The sequence below is a fragment of the Microcebus murinus genome, chromosome 12 (assembly GCF_040939455.1).
Source record: "Microcebus murinus isolate Inina chromosome 12, M.murinus_Inina_mat1.0, whole genome shotgun sequence".
In the NCBI taxonomy this organism is placed as follows: domain Eukaryota; kingdom Metazoa; phylum Chordata; class Mammalia; order Primates; family Cheirogaleidae; genus Microcebus; species Microcebus murinus.
This window is the reverse complement of record NC_134115.1, coordinates 56989593-57012469: the sequence shown is the minus strand read 5'-3', so window position 1 is coordinate 57012469 and position 22877 is coordinate 56989593. Positions and strand designations below refer to the sequence as shown.

Below are 22877 nucleotides of genomic sequence, written 5' to 3'. Positions count from 1 at the left end.
ACATTAGCCTACAGTTGGGCAAAATCTTGTAACTCAAAGCCTATTTTATAATGAAGTGTTGACCTTCACATATCACTAGCACGGGGAAATATCAGAGCTCAAAATTTTTTTTTTTTTTTTTTTTTTGAGACAGAGTCTCGCTTTGTTGCCCAGGCTAGAGTGAGTGCCGTGGCGTCAGCCTAGCTCACAGCAACCTCAAACTCCTGGGCTCGAGTGATCCTTCTGCCTCAGCCTCCCGGGTAGCTGGGACTACAGGCATGCGCCACCATGCCCGGCTAATTTTTTATATATATATCAGTTGGCCAATTAATTTCTTTCTATTTATAGTAGAGACGGGGTCTCGCTCTTGCTCAGGCTGGTTTCGAACTCCTGACCTTGAGCAATCCGCCCGCCTCGGCCTCCCAAGAGCTAGGATTACAGGCGTGAGCCACAGCGCCCGGCCAGAGCTCAAAATTTGAAGTACAGTTTCTTACTGAATGATTATCACTGTCACATCATTATAAAGTTGAAGAATCGTAAGTCAAATCATGATAATTTGAGGATTGTCTAAGAAAGCTTAATAGTGGGTCAGTGATATCCACAATGGAGGAGGCTGCCTCATGATAGAGTGGGCTCCCTGTCACTGGAGGTGTGCACACAAAGCTGGATGAACTCTCAGAGAGTATGTTGTGTGTGAAAATCCCTCACTCAATAAAGGTAGGGTTGGTGTCCTTCCATATCCCCTCTAATCCTAAGATCTGACCAACTCCATAGGGCACATTGGGAAGAGCAGAAAAGTGGAGGTGAAGAGAACAGAGGTATTGTAAATTATGAGCTGGTCTGGAACACAATTCCCAGCTGCCATCTTAGCTCCAGAAAAAAAAAAAGTTATGAAGGATTGCATTATTTCTAATTCTTCACCACTCCCTATATTCAGGTCCTTTGCCATGTGATTTTGTAGTTCCTCCCACTAGAGGCAGAATGCAGTTTCCAGGCCCATGGTCAACCAACTTATTTTGGCTGACATGATGTGGGTGAAAGTAACCATTCCAACCACAGGCCTTATGAGGCATTAGGGGTTTTTGTTCACCCATCTTGTGTTTCTGCCATTACCATGTGAAAAACATGCCCTTGACAGGCAACACAGAATAGAGACACATGGAGTAGACTCACCTAGCTACCTATAAATCTACAGCCTTAAGCAGAGCTGTCCAAGCCAACCCATGGCCATACATGAGAGAAAAATAAGTAATTTAGTATTGTATGTCACTTAGATATGGTGGTTATTTGCTATAAATAGCATTATTATGGCAATAACTAAGACAGATGGGATATCCCAACAGACTTTCAGATACAGCATAAAAGGCAGTTCCTAGGCTTTTTTCTAGGATCAGAGGAAGTAGTACTTGAGGCAGAGAACTGAACACAACAGACTGTGCGCATATCCTGTCCTGGGTATAGATGTTGCTGGGAACAGATGGCCAAGGTCATTGAGTGGGGCCTGGACACAGTGATGGAGGCACCTTTATCCAATGAGGGATTTTCACACACAATATGAGATTGTGGTGATTGGGGTAAAGCAGTGAGAGGAGAAAGTTGACCCCATCTCAGGTCATGGGAAGATGTACAACTGGGCACTCAGTAAAATATGGATGGCAGTTTATTTGTGTTGTGGTGGATTAAAGATGGCCACAAATTCTTTGCCACATGTCTTATCATTATGTGGAATCTATTTCCTCTCCCCTTGAATCTGTTTTAGTCCTATGGCCTATGCTGACCAGAACAGACCAGAATAGAATGCAGGAGATGTATTACTGTATAACTTCCAAGATTTGGCCTTAGAAATCTTCTGTTCCCTCCTAAGCATGTAGAATGCTCCTTAGAAGACAGCCGCCATGCTATGAGAAAGCCCAAGCAACCATGTGGAGGCCCACATGAAGGAGAACTGAGACACCTGACTATCAGTTCCAGTGGAGCTCCCAGCTGGCAACCAGCACACTTTTCAGCCATTTATATCTCCGTACATTCCATCACCTCAGGCAACACTATATGAAGCAGAAATGCACAAAAGAAATAGCACAGTTATTAATAAGGCACAAAATAGTAATAAATTGTTGTTGTTTTAAGAAACTCATTTTTGGGTACTTTTTTTGCAAAATAATAAATCAGGAGTTGGCAAACTTTTTCTGTAAAAAATCAGATAATAAATATTTTAGGCTTTGCAGGCCAGATGGTCTCTGTCACAACTACTTAACTCTGCTATTGGAGCATGAAAGTAAGCATAGACAATACGTAAACAGAACATAGCTGAGTTTTAAAATTATTTTCATTTATAAAAACAGGCGGTGAGCCAGATTTGACTGCTTCGCCAATCCCTGCAATAGATAATTGAAACAGAAATTGGCACCTGGAAATGGGGTGCTTCTATATCAAAAATCTAAAACATATATTAAGAGCATTGACTTTGGGACCAGGAAGCTTGCAAAATTCTGAAGGGTAGTGAGGAGAATGAAAGGACAGTAAGGAAATTGCTACTGAGACCTAAGTTATATACTGGTAACATGTAGTAACACAGATAAGAGAAAGTGTATCAACTGAACTTGTAGACTTGGTATGGAGATTTCCAGACCAAATGTTCAAAGTTCCAACTAACTCCCTTTAGCTGTCTATGAAAAAGTACAGGAAGAAGAACTATTTTGTTTCAAGTAAAATTTAGAGGAACTGCATAGGGCACAGAACATTCTCTACAGCCAGCAAAAATGCTCAAAGTAAATTAAAACTGAGAGGGAAAAATTAATTCCAAGACTCTCCCAATAAAACACAGCCTCAAGGTCAAGATGTGGCTATAAGCCTCTGTTGAGATCTCAGAAAGATTTAAAGCAGTGCTTCTTAAACTCCTCATCTAAATGAAAGTGCTTCTAAAAATCTTAAGTGTTTGTCCTGTAGCACCCTGATTCACAGCCTAAAGGAGGGAAGGGCTTATCTTGAGATTTGGGGGTATAGTTTTTATCTAATGGAGTAAAACTCAATAAAAGTCACTGAAAATCCACAAAGTTCTTTTTTCACCCTAAGAAAATTATACCAGCATAAGCACTAGTGGCTTGAACTAAAATAGACAAAGGCAGTTCAAAATGAAAAAAGGACATTGGGCACCCAGTGAAGCATCTTGAACAAGTTACTGAGCTACAAACAAAGGCTATTTCTTTTGGAAAAGAGGAATGACTCAAAGGATGGAGCCAAGAGCCGAAAGAGTAGAGATAAGAGCCACAGAGAATCATATTCCCTGCCCTGGGAGCAGGGGGAATTGGCAACAAGTACATGATTAGTTCTCAGGTTTGCTAATGACTGTTATATGCCTCTTTTTTTTTTAATTTTTAAAAATTTTTCCCTTTTTTTTCTATATCCTAAGTCATCAAGCAATGCTATGTACCTTTTATTAATCCCCTTCCTAAATGGGAGTGTCTATTGTGGTTTTGCTGTCATTGTCTTTCCATTACATGCTGGATATGTAGGGGAAAGATAAAGTTGCAAGTTTAGTACAAATAATCTTTTGGACTACAGTCATATGTTGCTTAACCACAGGGATACTTTCTGAAAAGGGTGTCATTGGTTGATTTTGTCATTGTGCAAACATCTCAGAGTATACTTACACAAGCCTAGATGGTGTGTAGCCTACTCTACACCTAGGCTACATTGTATAGCCTGTTGCTTCTAGGCTATCAATGTATATAGTACATTATTGTATTGAATACTATAGACAACTGTAACATAATAGTAAGTATTTGTATATCTGAACATATCTAAATATAGAAAAGGTACACTAATAATATGGTATAAAAGATTTAAAAAACGGCATATCTGTGTAGCTCCATTATAATCTTATGGAACCACTATGCTCTATGCAGTCTGCCATAGACTGGAATGTTGTCATATGGCAAATAACCTATTTGAGAGTGTTTCTGATATGATGCCATATTACCCCCAAATTGGTTTTTTGGTTTCTTTTTGAGTCAGAGTCTCACTCTGTTGCTCGGGCTAGAAATGCCATGGCGTCAGCCTAGCCCACAGCAACCTCAAACTCCTGGTTCAAGGAATCTTCCTGCCTCAGCCTCCCTAGTAGCTGTGACTACAGGAGGGCACCACCACACCAGCTAATATTTTTCTATTTTTAGTAGAGATGGGAGTCTTGCTCTTGCTCAGGCTGGTCTCAAACTCCTGACCTTGAGCAATCCTCCTCCCTCAGCCTCCCAGAGTGCTAGGATTACAGGTGTGAGCCACTGTGCCCGGCCTGTACCTCCCTTTGCTGTCAGTAACTCGGGTAACTCTCATTATCTATATAGGGTGACTTACTTTTTAATCCGCCTCCCTGTATTTAACATGTTATCTCCCCATTCCATTTTGGGTTCACACCCTGTACTGGGCCGCCCTATTTCACAGAAGCCCTCCTACCATGCTCAGGTCCTGATATTCCATGTCTGTGGGTGCCCTTTTTGTTCTGCTAGGGCTTTGACACTCTGTGTGGGGCTGCTTCCCTCCCCCATCCAGCCCCACCCCTTCTCCTCAGCCTGGTTGGGCTTTGACACACTATCTTGTTTGAACTCCTACCTTGCTCAACACTATGTAGTGGCTTTTGGACTAAATTGACCAGGAGAAGGGAGAAAAAGAGGAAGAGGAAGAAGTTAATTTAGTTTTATAATTCATAGGTCCCTGAACCTGAGGAATCCTATCTGGACCTGATTTAGATGATGAGATTCTGGATCTGAAGTCTTCATTAGATGAGCCTTTGAGGGGACCTTGGAAGAGATTATAGTATTTTACCTGTGAGAAGAATCTAAATAATCTGTAGCCACTAGGCAAACTATGGTGGATTAAAGATGCCTGCCAATTCTTTGCCCCTCTTCCCATCAAGAGAGGGAGTCAATGTTTACTCTTGAATCTGGATTGCCCTTTAACTTGTTTTAACCAAAAGAATGCCCACAGAAGTGATGCTTAGAGCTGGGCTTTAAGGGATCTGTATTTTCTTACCGTGTTTTCAAAATGTTCCTTTTCGGAAAGCTTCTTCCCGTCTGTGAGGAAACCCACACAGCCACGTGGAGAGGGCTTTGTGGCGAGGTCCACGTGACCCACAACCCATTCTGAGCTTCCAACAGCCAGCCCTGTGAGTGAGGCTGCTTTGGAGCTTCCAGCGGCGCCAGCGCCCCAGCTGACACCGGGTGGGGCAGAACCGCCCAGGCAACTACCAGGCTGTGAGAAATGGTTATGTGTCAAAACTTGTTAAGACACTAAGTTTTGGGGTGGTATGTTATGCTCCAGAGATAACTGAAATAACTGTCTGCCACACGCCAGGCACTATTCTATGCCCTTCTTTCTACTGACCTAGGAGAGTAAAAATAGAAATGTAAACTGACAGTTTCTGTCAGTTTGCATTTCAGAAGAGGGCGCTGTGAGAGAGCAGAGGAAAGGCCACTGACCTGTGGAAGGCAAGCTCCAGGGAGAAGCAGAGAGCTGGTGACTCTGGGCAGGTGAGCACTGGATGGGCCAACTGCCAAACCTACGTGCCAGCTTTGGGCCAGTCAGCACTGTGACTTCCCCCTCCAGGCGTCTCACATGAGAAGATTAATTTTTCACCTGACAAAGTTGAGTGTGGAAAGAGCTGAAGACCATGGGGAAGAAGGTTGCCTGGGTCTGTCTGTCCTTCTTTCTCTAACACCAGTTCGTGTTTGGACAGTTGGAAGGTTTCTGGAACTTCTGGACCTTTCAGAAGCAAGAAATTTACTGATTCTGGGTACCTCCAGATCAGGGGCTGATGAGGCTGGTGCTCAGGCCTCAGTGGACTCTGCATGACCCTGAGGGATAGGCAATTAGCAAGTGTTGTTTCTTCTCATTGCTTTTTAGCCACAGAGGGTCCTGGGACAGGTCTGTGACTCCTAACCTCCCCTTAATCCTGTCTCCTGGACATCACCTATGGAAGATACATCTCCATTTTCCCCTCCCCTCATTTTTCAGATGGGGGAATAATCTGAAATCCCCTTACTCATGGCCTGGCAGAATTTTCCCCTAGACATAGGCTGTTTGGGTCAGCTTCACCCTTACCAACTCTTTGCAGAACAACCCTTGATTTTGTGTTCACACAAAGTATTTTAACAAATACTTGTTTGATGCCAACTATGTGCCAGGCTCAGTTTAGGGGCTGAAGATACAGTAGTGAACAAGAGAGAAATTTCCTACCCTCATGGAGCTCATCTTCTAATGAGGGAGACAAGACAACAGAAAATAAATGCATAATGTTGGGTAGTTGATACCTACTCTGAAAAAATCAAGCAAGTGAAGCAGAGTCAGGTGGGAGAGACAATTCCACATAGGGTAGTCTGAGGTTTATCTCATAAGGTGACTTTTGGGGGACCTAAATGAAATATTGGGGAAGAGTGTTTCAGGCTAGGTGAAGAGCAAGTAAAAAGGCCCTGAGGCAGGAATATGGCAAGTTCAAGGAAGAGCAATTAGGTTAGAGCCACTAAAGCAGGTCCAGCTTGGTAGATAGAGAGTGATAAATGAGGGTGTGGAAGGAGATAGGAACTAGACTGGATAGAGCTTCTATGGATTTGGATTTTGTTCTGAATAAAATGGCACGGATCTGATTTATGCTTACAAAGATCTCCCTGGGTGCTCTGGAGAATAGACTGGGGAGGAAGCATGGAGAAGGTAGAAGCTGGGTGACCAATTAGTAGGCTTTCATATAATGTAGGTCAAGCTGATGGTGGCTTCGCCCAGGATGGTTACATCAGAGTTAGCAGGTGGTAAATTTTGATGTTTTGAGGGTAGCACTGACAAGACTTGCTAAGGGTTTTGAGATGGCATTTGGGAGTAAGAGAGGCACATCAATGACAACTTTTAGGTTTTGGGAAACAGGATGAACAATGGTACAACTTTCTGAGGGAGGTAAGAATAGGAGTGGAGTGTAAGGAATAGTTTGGTGGGGCAGGATGTGCTGAGTTTAAGATGCCAGTAAAATAGGCAGTTGAGTATGAGTCTGGAGGTCAGGGAAGAGACCTGGGTTGGAGACAAATTTTGGAGTGATCATATAGCGGGTGAATGGAGACAGACAAGAGCATCATGGACTATACCTGGGGCCTTCAGCAACTGGGGAAGAAGAGTCCAAAAAGGAGACAAAGAAATGGCCAGTGAAGTGAGGAAGATCAGGTGGACCTGGTGTCCAGGAAGTAAGGCAAGCAGATTCTGTATGGTCACAATGAAGCGTCAACTCCTGAGACTTAATTTTCTCATCTGTGAAATGGAGGCTGTAACAATGCCTACACTTTATGGCATATAATAAAATCTCAAAATAAGGTAGCTATTGTTGTCATTCCCCACCTCAGAGTTGGCTGCCAGAGCCTTCAGCTTCCCTACTCACATAAGTGACAGCACCTCCATGAATCTGTTTCTGAAGGTGTCTGCTCACTGGAGCACTCACTCAGGTGGGTCTGAGGCCCCTCAATCAAATCTATTAATAGGTCAAGTGGCTTCAAAACCTAAAAGTCTCACCCACATAACCCTCAGCCCCTACTCTCAAATCAATATGGGGAAATGTGTCAAAAATAAGGATTTTGGAGCCAGAATTCTACCAGCTGTGGGATCTTAGGCAAGTTTCTTGACCCTCACTGGGCTCTATTTCATTTATACCCATCTCTAAAACGGGGAGAATTCCTACCTAACGGAACTGTATCCATTCCAGTGCAGGTTGTAAAACTGGCTGTTCTGCACGCTGGTGTAGGGGTCACTGAGGCTTCTTGTCACCCTTCCCCTCAAAGCATCTATCCTCACGGGGTGGGCTGCACTAGAAGAGGCACCTCCCCCTTCCCAGAACCAAGCTGGTTGGTCTCTGAGACCCCCTAGCCCAGGCTACACTATGGTGAGGTGAGAAAAATGGCAGCTTGTGCACTTTCTTTGCGCAGGGTGCCCAGGGAGCCGCGACTTCTTGCAGGGCCCCCACATTGGCAGCGGGGCTCACCTGGGCTAAGGGAGCGAGTTTCGAACGTCCCAGAGAATTCCTCAGCCACCATCCCACCCCTCGCCGGGCGTGGAAGCCGGTTTCTTGGCAACCGTTTTCTGCCCCTCTTCCTCACCCCTAGGCCCACCGAGGCCCAGTAGCTAGGACCCCGTCGCACCTCGCAACCGTCCAGACAACCCCCGCTTGCTCTGCGCCGCCGCGCTGCAGGCCCGGGCCGCACCCCAGTCCGTGCGCACCCCAGGAAGTGGCGCGGCCTCTCGACGGCAGCGTGGAGGAGGAGGAGGCGCGGCCGGGTAGCGATCAAGGCTCCACCGCGAAGGCTCGGGAGGAAGAGGGCGGTGCGCGCCTGGGCGCCGGAGCGGCAGGCAGACCCCCGGCTGCACCGCGGGCGGGCTCTGGGGCTCCGCGCCGCGCCCCCTCGGAGCGGCTCCGCCCCCGCAGCCCACCCCCCCGACGCCCCGCCTCGCGCGGCTCTGTCCCGCCACTGACGGCCCCGCCCCTCGGCTCCCGCCCCAGCGGCCCCGCCCTCCCCCTCTCGTCCAGAAAACCCCGTCCGGGCCCCGCCCCGTCCCCGCCCGCGCCTCGGGCGCCCTTCTGGTGGCTCTCGGGTCGGCCGGCCGAGTCTCGGCGCTGCGCCGCCCGCCCACTGGCGCCGCGCTCCCCACTCCCCCCGGCCCTCCCCCATCGCCGTGGTCCGCAGCTCCTGGCTGGCGGCCCGCGGGCGGGTCGCCTCCCCTCCCGCAGCCCACACCCCTCTTAAAGCGGCGGCGGGAAGATGAGGCTTCGGGAGCCGCTCCTGGGCGGCAGCGCCGCGATGCCGGGCGCGTCCCTGCAGCGGGCCTGCCGCCTGCTCGTGGCCGTCTGCGCGCTGCACCTGGGCGTCACTCTCGTCTACTACCTGGCTGGCCGCGACCTGAGCCGCCTGCCCCAGCTGGTCGGAGTCCCCACGCCGCTGCAGGGCGGCTCGAACGGCGCCGCCGCCATCGGGCAGCCCTCCAGGGAGCTCCGGTCTGGAGGGGCCCGGCCGCCGCCTCCTTTAGGCGCCTCCTCGGAGCCGCGCCCGGGTCGTGACTCCAGCCGCGGTGCGGATTCTGGCCCTCGCCCCGCGAGCAACTTGACTGCGCTCCCACTGCCCCGCACCACGGTGCTGCCCGCTTGCCCCGAGGAGTCCCCGCTGCTCGGTAAGGACTCGGGTCGTCGCCAGTGCGAGGATTGGGACTCCCCGGGATTTCCCCTACAGGGTCCCCCGGACATTCTCCTATGCCCTCTTCCACGACAGCCAGCCTCTTTTTCCCAGATCAGAGACCTTAATCCCAGACAGGCTTTGGGTTGGATGGGAGACAGGGGTTGGGAGGTGGGTCCCTTGGGAGTAGTGTTGGAGGCTTGGGGCCGAGACCCTACAGGGAAGCCCGCAGGCCCCTCTGGCCCCCAAACCAGAGAAGGCCTTGGAGACTTCCCTGCTCGGGCCCAAGGCTCAGGAAGTTTGGGAGTTTTGGTCTGTTTTAGGGCGTAGAGCAGCCTTGTCCCGCTAACTGCGGTAGGGACCTCAAGTAAACCCACTCCCGTTCTGGGGACTGACATTGAGGCTCCCAGTGGGGAAGGAGGTCGTCCTCTCAGATCACAAATCTTCCCATAGAGCCACTCTCCTAAGAGTGGATTAACTTTTCTCCTCAGTCTTTGGGCAAGTGACTTCTCTCTAAACTTCAGATTTCTCTTATGGTAAATGGGTATAATAAATGGTACCTGTTTTAAGGGGTTGTTTTGGAAGATTAAATGAAGTGATGTAAACAAGAGTTTAATTAATGAGGATAAGCCCTCAGTAAATTGTCAATATTGTGTTCATTTCCTCCTCTGTGTGGATCCCTGGCTTGGGGCCCTTCCCTCCAGCTTCCTCCCTGGGTAGGTTCCCCAACCTAGGTGAGCAGGGTCCTTCCAGGGGCAGAGAGCATGTGTACTCTGGGGGCTGGAAGGCTAAAATATAACCACTCAACATGAGGTTGCCCAATCCTGGTACTTCTGGTAGCAGCCGAAGTGTCAGTTATCTTGTCCAGATGATGTGAACCCTGGCCTCTAGTCTCTGTTTCAGTGTAAACTGGGAGCTTGGATAGGTGGGTTTTGCGTTTCTTACTGCGGGAGGCTGAGCCTAACCTGGATTGCTGCTTAACTTGTAACCCAGTGGTGCCTGACCTTTTTGGCATGAGGGACCGTTTTCATGGAAGACAATTTTTCCATGGCCTGGGGAAGGGGGGATGGTTTCGGGATTATTCAAGTGCATTACATTTGTTGTGCACTTTATTTCTGTTATTATTACATTGTAATATATAATGAAATAATTATACGGCTCACCATAGGTTGGGGACCCCTGCTGTAACCCACAGGCCCAAGGCAGCTACTGGTTGTGTCCAGGGTTACCAGACAGGTGGCCACTCATCTCTAATGCTAGATTTTAGAGAATTGTTCTGAGTGAGGGGCCCTGGCAGGCGGGCAGGCATCCTGCCAATTACTCTGTTGCTTTCCTGCAGAACCCTGGCAGAGCAGGCCTTCCTACCTGTTCTTGCTCGGTTTCTGCAATAATTGCTTCAATATTTTCATATCAAGTTTGAGAGGGACATCTTGGAATTGGTCAGACATGAACTGTGGTAACGAGTGGGAATTTTTTTTTATAGCAGAAAATTGAATTCCTTTGCATTTATTTTAATAGTCTAGGAAGCAGACGAGTCCTATAAAACAAAGTATGATAGACTCTTTGCCCTGCTGCTAAATGTCTGACTTCAGGCACGTTATAGAGTTACTTAGGGTCTCGTGTGTAAAATGAGGTTGTTGATGTTTACCTTATAGGTTATTTTTAAGACTGAATGACATTGTGTACAGTAAATACGTGATACACAGTAGGTACTAGATACATGATGGTTAACAATAATATAATAATATATTTGCTTGTAACTTTAAAGTTCCCATGGAGATGGCTCTGAACAGCAGAGAGAAGGGGGGAAGAGAGAGTACAAGTCCCAGGCCACAGAGAGGCCAGTTTTTTTTGGTTTTGTTTTTAATTGTTGCCTGGACATTATACAATAAAAAAGAAAAATTAGGCAGGGTGAGGTGGCTCATGCCTGTAATCCTAGCACTCTGGGAGGCTGAGGCAGGAGGATTGCTTGAGCTCAGGTGTTCAAGACCAGCCTAAGCAAGAGTGAGACCTACTAAAAACAGAAAAAGTTAGCTGGGCATGGTGGTGCATTTCTGTAGTCCCAGCTACTTGGGAGGCTGAGGCAGGGGGATTGCTTAAGCCCAGGAGTTTGAGGTTGCTGTGAGCTAGGCTGATGCCAGGGCACTCTAGCCTGGGCAACCAAGTGAGAAACCGTCTCAAAAAAGAAAAATTAATTAGCAAGTTAAAGAAAAGTACCCCAGAGTTCATTAGCTTGGTATTTGAGGCATAGGATCTCGCCGAAGCATAAGAGTCACGGTGGTGACAGTAGCTCTGCTTTGTTTCGTTTTGTAACGGTGTTGCTAGTATCAGCTTGTTACAAGTTACTGGTGTTTTTAAATGGATTCTGAACTGGCTGCTTGAAAGGACTTCCTGAGATAAAGTGTGAGGACTTTCTCTAACTTGGCTGTCTTCATGTGACATGTATGAGATCATGACGCTTAGGCTGCTGCTGAGGCAACCCCAGAAAATGAGGTTGAAGGTCTTTTCCTCATTTTAGTTGAGCCCTTAGTTTGAATGGTTGGGAGCGGCTCTCCAAGTGGAGGTTCCTGCCATGAGAAAGCTGAAAGTCTCCCTGGGAGTGTGGGTGGGGGGAGTTGAGCCCATCTGTTCATGGGCAGGTGTCAGCCAAAGCCCTTGTGGGGTGGTTTTGAGGTTGATGGGAGAAAGCATCCGTGGGGTTTAGAGTTGTGGCCTTTTCACTACTTGCAGTTTCTTTCCCTGACTTGGCTCTGCTTTCTGGTGTCCAGGGCTCTGGGCCAGATGCTGCGATCCCTCTCAGCTGATAGGTGGTAGGTTATGGGCAGCCCTTTTCCTGGAGGAGGTAAGGCACCAGGCTGGACTTCTGATGGGCCACTATTTGATCTGTCAGAGCCTCAGAATAGACTTCAAATAGACTTGGGCTAGAATCCTGCCTCTGTCTATGCCATCTGTGTGACCTGGGGCAGATTGTAGTATTTGGAACCACAGTAGTTCCCATCCAGGGCAAGCCCCACGGGCCAGTGTGGGGCCTCCAGGAGTGAGTGCTGAAGGGGGTTGGTGGGCCTTTCCTGAGGTTTCCTACAGCATTCCCCAGGCAGTTCTCCCAGCTAGTTTAGGACTGTAGGTATCCTCTTTCCCTGACTCTGTCTCACGTCCTCAGGGGGCCATGCGACATCCACTCCACTGACCCTACAGTTGACGTTCTCTTTTCTTGCCACCTGGGTGTTTGCCTGAAATGGGAGGAACAGTGGCCTTGCATTTCTTCTCCTGGAATGTTTATCTCTGCTCAGATTTGGCTGCAGCTCAACAGGACTTGACTGGCTGTAGCACTGCTAGTCTGGAGAGGGGTGGGGAGGGGGAGGTGGGCAGTACATGAGACTGCACTAGTTAGGGGAGGCCAGGGCTGGCTGGCCTGGGAGTGAAGTGAGTACTGGACTGCTTACACCTTAGAGGCCCCTCTTGCCCAGCTATGCTTTGAGGAGATCCTCTTCACTGGGCACCTGGGCCAGCAAACAGCAGCTACACATAGTCAGGGTACATGGGGAGCACTTGTCCCTGAGCCAGTTTCCCTGGTTTTTATGAGGGCTGTCAGCTGAGCCTTCACGAAGGTTTGTGCCCTAGCACTTGTAGGTCTCTGCTGGGTTCTTGGCACTCAGGTGTTTCTCTTCTAGCATGCTGCCCCCTACCCCATGTGCACACACATGGATAGCAGCAGGCTGCCCAGGACAGGGTGTGCTTAGAGGCTTGGGAAAGGGCACTCTCTCACCCCTTTGGGGATGAGTACTGGAGCCTCATCACCTTCTAGCTTGTGGTGGAGCTTCATCCTAGGGATTGGGGAAGGCACAGGGAGGGAGCCTCATTTGTATCCAGATCTTGAAGCCTTAGGCTTAGGTAACTAGCCCTTTAAACCAATTTTGTCCTGTTGTTTTTTCCCAGGGAAAATAATTTATTGACATAACATGCAGATACTTATTGTCTAACAGTCTGTAATTTAGTAATACCCTTCATGGCTATCTGGCTCAATTTCTTCCACACGGCCTGATGGGGGTGGAAGTGATGCCTGCCTGTTGTAGTTCATCTAGACTCCGAGCAAGCGCAGGAGCCTCCTCCTTCTGCAGCAGGGCTTCTGATGAACCCAGTGGAAGCTCCCTGGGGCGTGAGGAGTAAGAGCCAAAGGATTGGACTCAAAACTGCAGCTTCTTAGAACCATAGCTTCGAAGGACAGAACCATCCCCTGCTTTTCCCTGAGGTTATTACCCAGTAGACACTTAATATAAAGGTTATGGGGTGACCCGATGTGGCTTAGAGTTTTAGGAAAAGATCCCTGCAAGGTATGTCTGTGGGTCCTTCTGAAAAATCTTTTATGGTTGTCTTGTATGGATGTCCTTGATGGCTAAGGCACCTGGTAACCTCTTTCATTTATTTCCAGCAAGGTACCTGGACTATGCTGGGCACTAGAGCTACAAAGAAGACAAAATGCCTCCCCGTTAGTAACTCACAAGTTAGGCGAGGGAAGCATAATTAAACAGTGCTGATGTCAACTGAGGAAACCAAAGTGTGTGTGTGTGCATGTGTGTATCTCTTTCCCTCTCCCTATCACTCCCCAACTCTCCTGCCCTTTCTTCTTTTAGAAACCCAGAGTTGATATTAAAGTTCTCTAGTCCTGGTTTTATCTATCTGTGTGAAAAATTTCCTCTGATTTCTGAAGCTACGTAATTAGCTCTGCTGGGTAATCTTTAACTTGCTGCTTTCTGATGATTTTAATGAGACATCAACAGCCATATGCCTGGGTATTATGGTCTTTGGGTAGCAGCAAGGTAGGGATTTCCAGTCTGGGACTAGGCTAATTTATGGGTTGGGAGTGATGGGTCAGTTAATGCCAAGACAGTCTGAATCCTTCCACAGATTCCACCCTGGGGACCATCCAGACTTTGGGAACAGTGCCCACAGGCTCGTCCCCTCTGGGCTCAGATGAGCTGTGTGTGTGTGTGTGTGTGAGTGAGTGAGAGAGAGAGAGAGAGAGAGAGAGAGAGAGAGAGAGAGAGAGAGAGAACCTAGTTCTACTGTAGTCAAACCTGCTGATTTCTCCACTGCCTGCTTACCCATTGCCCACTGTTCCTTGTTCCCTGCCTGCTCCTGCCAAGAAGCAGAGACTGGAATTCCGTTTGAATCCACATCCGCCCAGAAATTCCAGTTTATCTTATCCAGTGAAGCAGGAGTCCAGTTGTCTAATGACAAATGTTCTCCTCTTATAGCTTAAGTCCTTTGAGGGCCTGGCGCTGTGACAATTTTTCATTTGACTTTGGCACAGTCTGGTATGGTCTCTGGACAGTGAGTGAGGTCACTCTACAAGCCAGCCAGTCAGGCCCCGACTCCTAGGGGTTAACAAGGCATGGGATTGGACTCAGTGATCTCCATGGGGTCCCTCCGATTCCTAAACTTGGTGAGGGTTCCTGGGAGCCAGACTGCCACTGTGATTGTAAAGACCTGCTGGCTGTGTGTGGGGGCAGTATGTGTCTGTGTTTATCTGGGCCTAAGCAGGGTAAGGTGAGGCAAGGCAGTCACTAGCTTGAGGAAAGACCTCAGGATCCTGTTCTAAAAGTCAGAGACCTCCATGTTAGAGTATGGGGCTTGGGGGTGGGGGACAGGGTTTTGCTGGAGCTGGCTCTGTGTGAACGTGGCCTAAAGGGATTTGTCCTTAGAAGACAGAGGGGTGACTCACACACTCAGTGTTTCAGGTTCCACTTTCCAGCTTGGCTTCAGCCCGCCCCTTCCCTACACAGATGAAGGCCAGGGGCTATATAATTGGCTGTTGCTGAATTCTTTGGCAGTGATTTTAATGTCTGGTCTGGGTGTGTTATGTAGCTGCTTCTCTGTCCCCCCTGCTGCCTCTCCAAAGCCCCTCAGAAAGCCCAGACGGAAAGAGAGAATGGTTTGCCTCACTGGGATGCTGGGGCTAGGGCTGCAGGTCTTTGCTTTTACCTTTTTTTTTGAAATAGGATAATCTCTTCCTCCTTTTTGTAAAAAGTAATGCAGGGTCATTGAAAACAATTTGAAAATTTGAAAGCAATAGAAAAGCACACCCATATTCCTATCACCTAAAAGAAACATATTGGCATATTTCCTATTAGTCTCTCTCTTCTGTATGTTTAAGTATATAGCTGATGTCTTTATAGATGGGTGGATAGATTGCTATAGATTCACATAGATAGCCAGGTATTCAGCATTTTCCACTTAAGTTTCTGTCACATACTTGGTCCTATACCTTTAAAAATCACAAAGGGCAGTATCATATCCTGTCAGTTGAATATGTTGTAACTTTCTTTATCATTGAACTGTTGCTGAACATACACGTACATATTTGGTTTTCATTTTTTCTTAGTGGTGTGGTGAGGCTTGTGTGTATGGGGAGGGTTTATGTACGTTTTGGATGGTTTCTATAGGAGAGCTTTCTAAAAAGGAAGGAAAGGGGTGAATGCTTTTTGAGAAAGGCTGGGTTTTTAAGCCGGTCTTACAAACGGATAGACCCATTGGAAATTACAGATTTGCTTAGTGCTGGCAGATGAGTATTGCTTATTGCTAAATGGTGTGTCTAGAATTCTGATTAAAAAGGAAACTAGATCCAGGAAGTGCGGGGGGCAGGGGCAGAGGGCCAGGCTACAGGACAGGCTCTTAGGATCTGGCTGAGCAGAAATCTATTGTGAACAGAATTAGTGGGGGTGATGCTTTCTCAGTGACTTCTCCATTTGTTTCTTTAGCAGCCAAGTCTCTGGGTTAGGCTTACATGAACTGCTGTGGCTCCAGGCCCTGGTACCCCATGAACACCAGCTAGCTAACCCAGTGCTGGTGACATCATTGAGATGTGACACATCAGAAGGGTAGAAACAAGCTAGGGAATCAGATTCTGAAACATACAGCACAGCTCCCCCGCCCCTTCTGGTCCTGAGATCTGGGCAGGGGCCATGAAATAAACACCTTTAGGTTTGCAGGAATTGTCTGAGGGAGAAGCCTCTGAGACCAGCAGAACCTGGGTCTCAGTCAGGGCTTGTTCACGTAGGTTACTTAGATCAATAAAGCCCCAGGCCAGTGTGCCAGCCCCTTCCCAAGGAGTGCATTTTGAAGTTATACCCTTTTGCATGTTCTCAGTGGAGCTAAATTCTCTTCTGAGGGGCAGTTTGGCCTGCCAGGGGTCATTTGGCATAGAGCTGGGGAGCTAGGGTGAGGCACCTAGGGAAGGGGCAGGATTATGTGAGCAGTGTAATAAATATGGTGTGAGGTCAGGGTCCTTCCTGCCCCACCACATGGGCCTAGAAGTCATGGGGAGAGGCCTTGGCAGGAGGTTCAGTCATTGCTTGGCCCCATGATGTGTGCATTCTAAACATGCCTTTAAAATTTTCTTTCAAAGCTTCTTCCTGTTTTGCATAATGGCCTTTTGCCTTTGGCATCCTGAAACTACAGAGCTGTTGTTGGTGTTGCAGGACACTGCCATCTTGGGGTGGGGTGGGGAAAGGAAAGGATTCTAAGTTGGCGGGGGGAGTCCATGGAAGCTGGTATTTGTATTATAGGAACATAAGGACTTGGCATTGAGGTGTCAGGTAGTTCCTGGCACTCAGATGAGCACTTCAGACACCCTGGGCAGAGTCCTTGCCTGGCCAAGAATAGGTAGAATGGAGTCTTCATACTAAAGTCAGGAAGGGCCCCAAGGAAGAGAATGAACAGGGACTGATTTGCTCATTCAGCAGACTTTTATTGGTAACCATACTGTACAAAGTGCAGGAGTTAGATATGCACAGGGCTGAGCCCCGCTCTCAAGGAACCCCAGAGAGTGGACAGACTGGCAATGTGGTGTGGTCAGAGAGAGGAAGCCTGGGTCATCTGAGCGTGTTTGAACAGCCTCCCTTGTTGGGAAGGGCAGGGGTCTGCTACTGAAAGTAGCCTGTCATTTCCTCTAGTTGCTGTCACAGAGGGGGAACAGACTACCTGAAGTTCCAGCTGTTGCATACTGTTACAGCAGGGCAGGAGAGGAAAGAAGTGGAGGCAGAGTGAGCAGAAGATGATCAAAGAGAGGGAAGGTGGTGTAGTTGGGACTATTCTGGACAGTGGGAGGCTGTGGATAGCTGGACTGAGGGACTACAGGGAGGCAGGTGGAGGGGAAGAGAGCTATAGAGAGAGGGGGAGGGAATTTCATGGTCTACAGAGGGACAGAACAAGACTCAGAAATGAAGGGCATTGGCGTGAGGATTCCGAGTTCTGATCTTCATGCTTTTCCTAATTCATTACATCATTTTAGGCAAGTCCTGACTCCTTTGGTCCATATTATCTTTCTGAAATTTGAGTGAGCTGAGCCTGTTGGTCTTTAGCCCCCTCCCTTCTATACCTCCTAGATTTTAGTTTGGTAGATGGGGGAAATCCTGGTTATATTTTTAACATGAACGATCTCTGAAATTCCTTTTGAAGCTCACTACCCACTTACCCATGAAGCTTCTATTGAGGATTTTGCCATGTCTGTCTAATCAGATATAAAGATTTTTCCAGGTGGATGACCCTTAGAATTGACACAGGGAAGTGTCTTTCTGTCACATGGCTATTTAGTTTAGGAAAGTTGTTGCTGTGTGCCTCAGTGTTCACCTGTAAAATGGGGATAATAATAGTGTCTACCTGTAGCTGTGAAGTTTAGGTAGTAGCCACAAAAGGGCTTAAAACAGTGCCTAACATAGAATAAGCTCTAAATATATGTTACTTATTATTGATAGAAGTAATACTTATTTGTGAAGATTTTGGCTTTTGCATTATAGGATTTCTTATTTTTTGTAGTTGAAAATACAATGTTAACACATTAAATGTTAAAAAAAATTCTATTGGCCGGGCGCGGTGGCTCACACCTGTAATCCTAGCTCTCTGGGAGGCCGAGGCGGGCGGATTGCTCGAGGTCAGGAGTTCGAAACCAGCCTGAGCAAGAGCGAGACCCCGTCTCTACTATAAATAGAAAGAAATTAATTGGCCAACTAAAAATATATATACAAAAAATTAGCCGGGCATGGTGGCGAATGCCTGCAGTCCCAGCTACTCGGGAGGCTGAGGCAGGAGGATTGCTTGAGCCCAGAAGTTTGAGGTTGCTGTGAGCTAGGCTGATGCCATGGCACTCACGCTTGCCTGGGCAACAAAGCGAGACTCTGTCTCAAAAAAAAAAAAAAAAAAATTCTATCTACCATTGTAACAAAACTTGCTCCTACCCTTGGTAACAAAACTTGCTCTTACTTTCCAAATGCATACATATTTTATTCTGTTGTAATCATAGAGTGAAACTGCATTCAGCTGTTTTTGTCCAACATTATCGTATAAACTGTTCTGTTGTTTATAATTATCTTAATTATCCTTTGTTGCAGCTGTCTAGTATCCTTATGGGTATTCCCTTAGCAGACACCATTCTAGGTTTCACTATCGAAGATAATCTTCAGATGAAAGTTTTTCCAGTGTGTGACTTTTTGCTTCTGTTATTTCCTTGTGATAAATTCCTGGAGAGGAATTTCTAGGCCAGAGGATATGGTCATCTTAACAACACTGGTTCGCATTGCCACAATGCTTTCCAAGAGGTTTGGAAAGAGGTCACAGGCTCTGGATTGGAAATTCCTGACTTTTAAAGGATGTGGATTCCAAGGGCTGCTCAGATCTATCCGGAGCCTCACATTTACAGTCTCAGCCCGTGTGTGTGTGTGTGTGTGTGTGTGTGTGTGTGTGTGTGAGAGAGAGAGAGAGAGAGAGAGAGAGAGAGAGAGAGAGAGAGAGAGAGAGAGAAAGGAGAGAGGAGAGGAGAGGAGAGAGGAGAGAAAGTTCCCTGTGCGGGATACTGTGTGGGCCCTTTGGACAGAAGGCTTTTCCTGTAAGTGATTGCCTCAGCCAGTTCCTGCTGAAGTTACTCAGTGTCCAGGAAGGGAGTCTTACTGGGCCTCTTGCAACACCCCGCCTATCTTTGCCAGAGTTGGTTTATTCAAAATAAGAGCTTTCTTTCCTTCTTCCTTTATATGTGGAGCCAAACCTATAGAATGGGGGTGGACCCTGGCTTAAAAATCCTGACTTAAATATGGTGTTAATCAAAAACTGTGGATCAGTTGATGCATGTAGCCATCCATAGAAACCATGTTAGGTTCTGACAGGCTAGTCTGGGTGTCTGCTCATTTAACCCGTGTGGATGAACTTGTATCTGACAGCTTTGGCTTATGGGATCTAGAAACAGGGCCTGAATAAAGAAAGGCTTTTAAATTATATTGGATAAAAATAAGTTGATCCAATAGCCCACAGTCTGCAAGTGCGAATTGCCAGTTCTGTCCTTGTAGCTACCCTCCATGCGTATGTATGCCTCTTTTGTAGACTTGTAGATTCAGAAGTCTGCTGAGGTCTTGCACAAACAACAGGATGACATTAGAGCTAGCGATTTCAGTGACAACAAGTTTACTGATCCAGTAGATGAGGGGCATTCAACTTGTGGCTGCCACTGCTTTCATCTTATAGCCACTTCATGTGTCTTCTCTTCTGCATTCCACAGCAGTCAGTTGTGACTTAACCGGGCAGTCTGAGTGCATTGAGTCATGTAAGAGCTGCTGTTGAACATATTGTTCCTGGGGACCCATGGCAAGATTTTCTTGCTGTGCAAAATGAGGAGATAATTTCTCACCTCAAGGGCAAGGGGTGGACAAGAGGACTGAATGAGATAAGGTCTATGGTAACATCAGTATTCTCAATGTCTTTCCATCGGTGCCTAACTCCTCATCCCCTTGGACACAGAAGGCATATATAATCAGTGCCTGTAGACTACATGATAAAATTTCTTCCAAATGCAGTTTTTTCATCTGTCCTGGGGCAGAATCAAGAGAAGGAGAAGGGAGAGGTATGAAGCTGTGACCACAGTTTAGGGACAGGGTGTACCCCAAAGCCAGGGTCTAGTGGAAATTGTGTCCTGCCCTATGTGAACAGACCTACCCCAAACCACAATGAGAAGGCCTTTATCCTGCAACACTGGGAACCTGGAGTATGTGTTGCCATGCGTCTGGTATGCCAGGATTTTGTGGCTGCCCACAGTCTTCCCTTCTTCAGGTGGACATTTTTTATCAGTATTCTGGGGAGAGGCCATTATAGACCACAAACAGCAGAGTGGTTAGGAAGAAGAGCTGGAAGAAGGAGTATTGAATGTTTGGTGGAATCTCTGGAGGCAAGAATGTATGTGGTTTCAAAAATGGGGGGAGGGCTGGGTGTAGGTGGGGTCAGTCTGGTTATATGCCTGGTGTGTTGGTAGCGAAACTAAGTCACGGGTTTATAGGTAGCCTGCTATACTCTACCAGGGGGCTTGTGTTGGAATCTGGGATGTTAAACCTTAAGGTCCAGCCCTGTTGCCAAGCTACTGAGTAATCTGAGAGAAATAGCGTCTTCTCTCTGGGCCTCAGTTTACCCATCTATGAAATGAGGTGAAAGGTTAGCTTGCATGCTGTCTGGTCTCTTCCTGCCTGGGAGTTCTGATGTGCTCAGTATGGCTAAATGGCTTTGTTGTAGGACAGTTAAGTGCTGCCTCCACTACAGCAAGCCATGTAGGGTTGGGGTGGCTGTCAGTGGGCCATTGAGTGCCAGGATTGAGTCATACTGGAGAAATCTACACCCACCTAAACTTGAGACCCTTCCAGCAATTCCATTCTCTAAGCAAGAAATCAAAAGTCAGGGGATGGGTAAGTAGATAAGTCGGTCAGTGTAAAAACCCAATCAGTGGGAGCTGCTGCAATTGCAAGGGCTCTAGGCTCCAGCAGTAACCACATCCATCACCTCCACAGCAGATAATGCTTATTCAGCACTTACTACATGCCGTTCAGGGGGAAAATACTTCATGTGCATTATTTTCATTAAATTTCACAACAGCTCTTTTTCTTGTCTAATTGCTCTTATTAGAACCTCCAGTGCAATGTTAAATAGATGTGGAAAGAAAAGACATCTTGTCCTCTTCCTTAGGGGTAAAACATCACCTATTAAGAATGATGTTGGCTCACGCCTGTAATCCTAGCACTCGAGGTCAGGAGTTTAAAACCAGTCTGAGGGAGACCTTATTTCTACAAAAAATAGAAAAATTATCCTGGCCTGGTGGCATGTGCCCATAGTCCCAGCTACTTGGGAGGCGGAGGCAGGAGGAGCATTTGAGCTTAGGACTTTGAGGTGCAGTGAGCTATGATGATACCATTGCACTCTAGCCTGGGTGACAGAGTGAGACCCTGTCTCAAAAAAAAAAAGTTAGCAGAGAGTTTTCATGGATGCCCCTTATCAGGTTAAGGACGTTCCCTTGGATTTCCTGTTTATTAAGTGTTTTATTCATGAAAAGGTGAAGGGTTTTTTCACACGCTTTTTTGTGTTGAGATGATCACGTGCTTTTTGTCATTTATTCTATTGATATGGTATATTACACATTAAGTTTTTTTCAGATACAAAATCATTCATGCAGCCTGAGATATATCCCACTTAGTCATGGTATATAATCCTTTTTATTTTTTGCTGGATTGAGTTTGTTAGTACTTTATTGGTTTTTTATTCATAAGAGATATTGGTCTACAGTTTTCATTCCTTGTGATATCTTTGCCTGGTTTTGGTATCAGGGTAACAACTGCCTCAATGAATAAGCAGGTTAAGTGTTCCCTTCTCTTCTATATTTTGGAAAAGTTTATGGTGGATTTTTAGTAATTCTTCTTTAAATATCTGGTAGAATTCATTAGTGGAACCATCTGGGCCTGAAAACATTTTCTTTTTTAACCTTTAGAAACTTTTATTTCTCTTGCTGTAATTTTGTTGACAGATTTTTTTGGTTTCTCATAAAATATCTTAATGGTGACTATCTGTCCAGTATCCTTATGTTTGCATTTCATGACTGTTCCATAACTTCACTCTCCCACTTTTCCAAGGGTTTCATACATCTCCATTTTTCAGACTGGGTTTCCACTTCTTCATAGAAAATAAGGAAAGAAAATGAAAATTGTTAAACATTTATGCTTCCATTTATTCAAGCTGGATAATGTATATCCTCAGTAAACCCATACTTTCAAATATTAAAAAACAGAAATAATGGGAATCTTTTCCACAGAGCCTTTTTCTCTTTGGAAACCGCCAGCTTGGCAGTAAGGTGCTCTTGGGAGGCTCCAAGACTCAACAGAACTTAGGGATGCTCCCGCCGTCTTGGTCACTCCCATTAACACCGAAATGCCCTCATTACATGTCACCATCCATTAAGCGATGGGTCCCCACACATCCCGCTGTACTCCCTTCAAGTAAGAGGTTCCAGCATTCCTGCACCAGCCCACTTCATAGGCCCAGGGTCCTGGAAAAGCCTTGGTTCCGGCCGCTCCTCAAACCCACAGTCCTCCATCCCGTACCGGCGTCTCGCCCTCGCCGTCGCCCGGCGGCCGGCGCCTTAGCCCATTCTGCAGTCCGGCCGGGCTGGTTCCTGCACGCCTGAAAATGTTTTCTTTTGGGGCTGGAGTGCAGTGGCGTCATCATAGTTCACTGCAACCTAAAATGCCTGAGCTCAGGGGATCCTCCTGCCTCAGCCTCCTAAAGTGCATGTGGGGCCTGGGCGTAGTGGCTCACGCCTGTAATCCTAGCACTCTGGGAGGCTGAGGCGGATTGCTCAAGGTCAGGAGTTCGAAACCAGCCTGAGAAGAGCGAGATCCCATTTCTACTAAAAAT

At 47.0% G+C, this 22877-nt stretch overlaps 1 protein-coding gene across 2 annotated transcripts in view; it reads left to right on the top strand.

The window, feature by feature from the left end:
• The first annotated feature begins 8559 nt into the window (after window positions 1–8559).
• B4GALT1 (beta-1,4-galactosyltransferase 1) overlaps window positions 8560–22877 on the top strand; it is a 52621-nt gene continuing 38303 nt past the window's right edge. For both annotated transcript variants that reach the window (XM_012770170.2, XM_076008797.1), the window contains exon 1: window positions 8560–9165. In XM_012770170.2, the coding sequence (XP_012625624.1) occupies window positions 8760–9165 (406 nt within the window). In that variant the 5' untranslated portion in view covers window positions 8560–8759. The remainder of the gene's footprint in view (window positions 9166–22877) is intronic.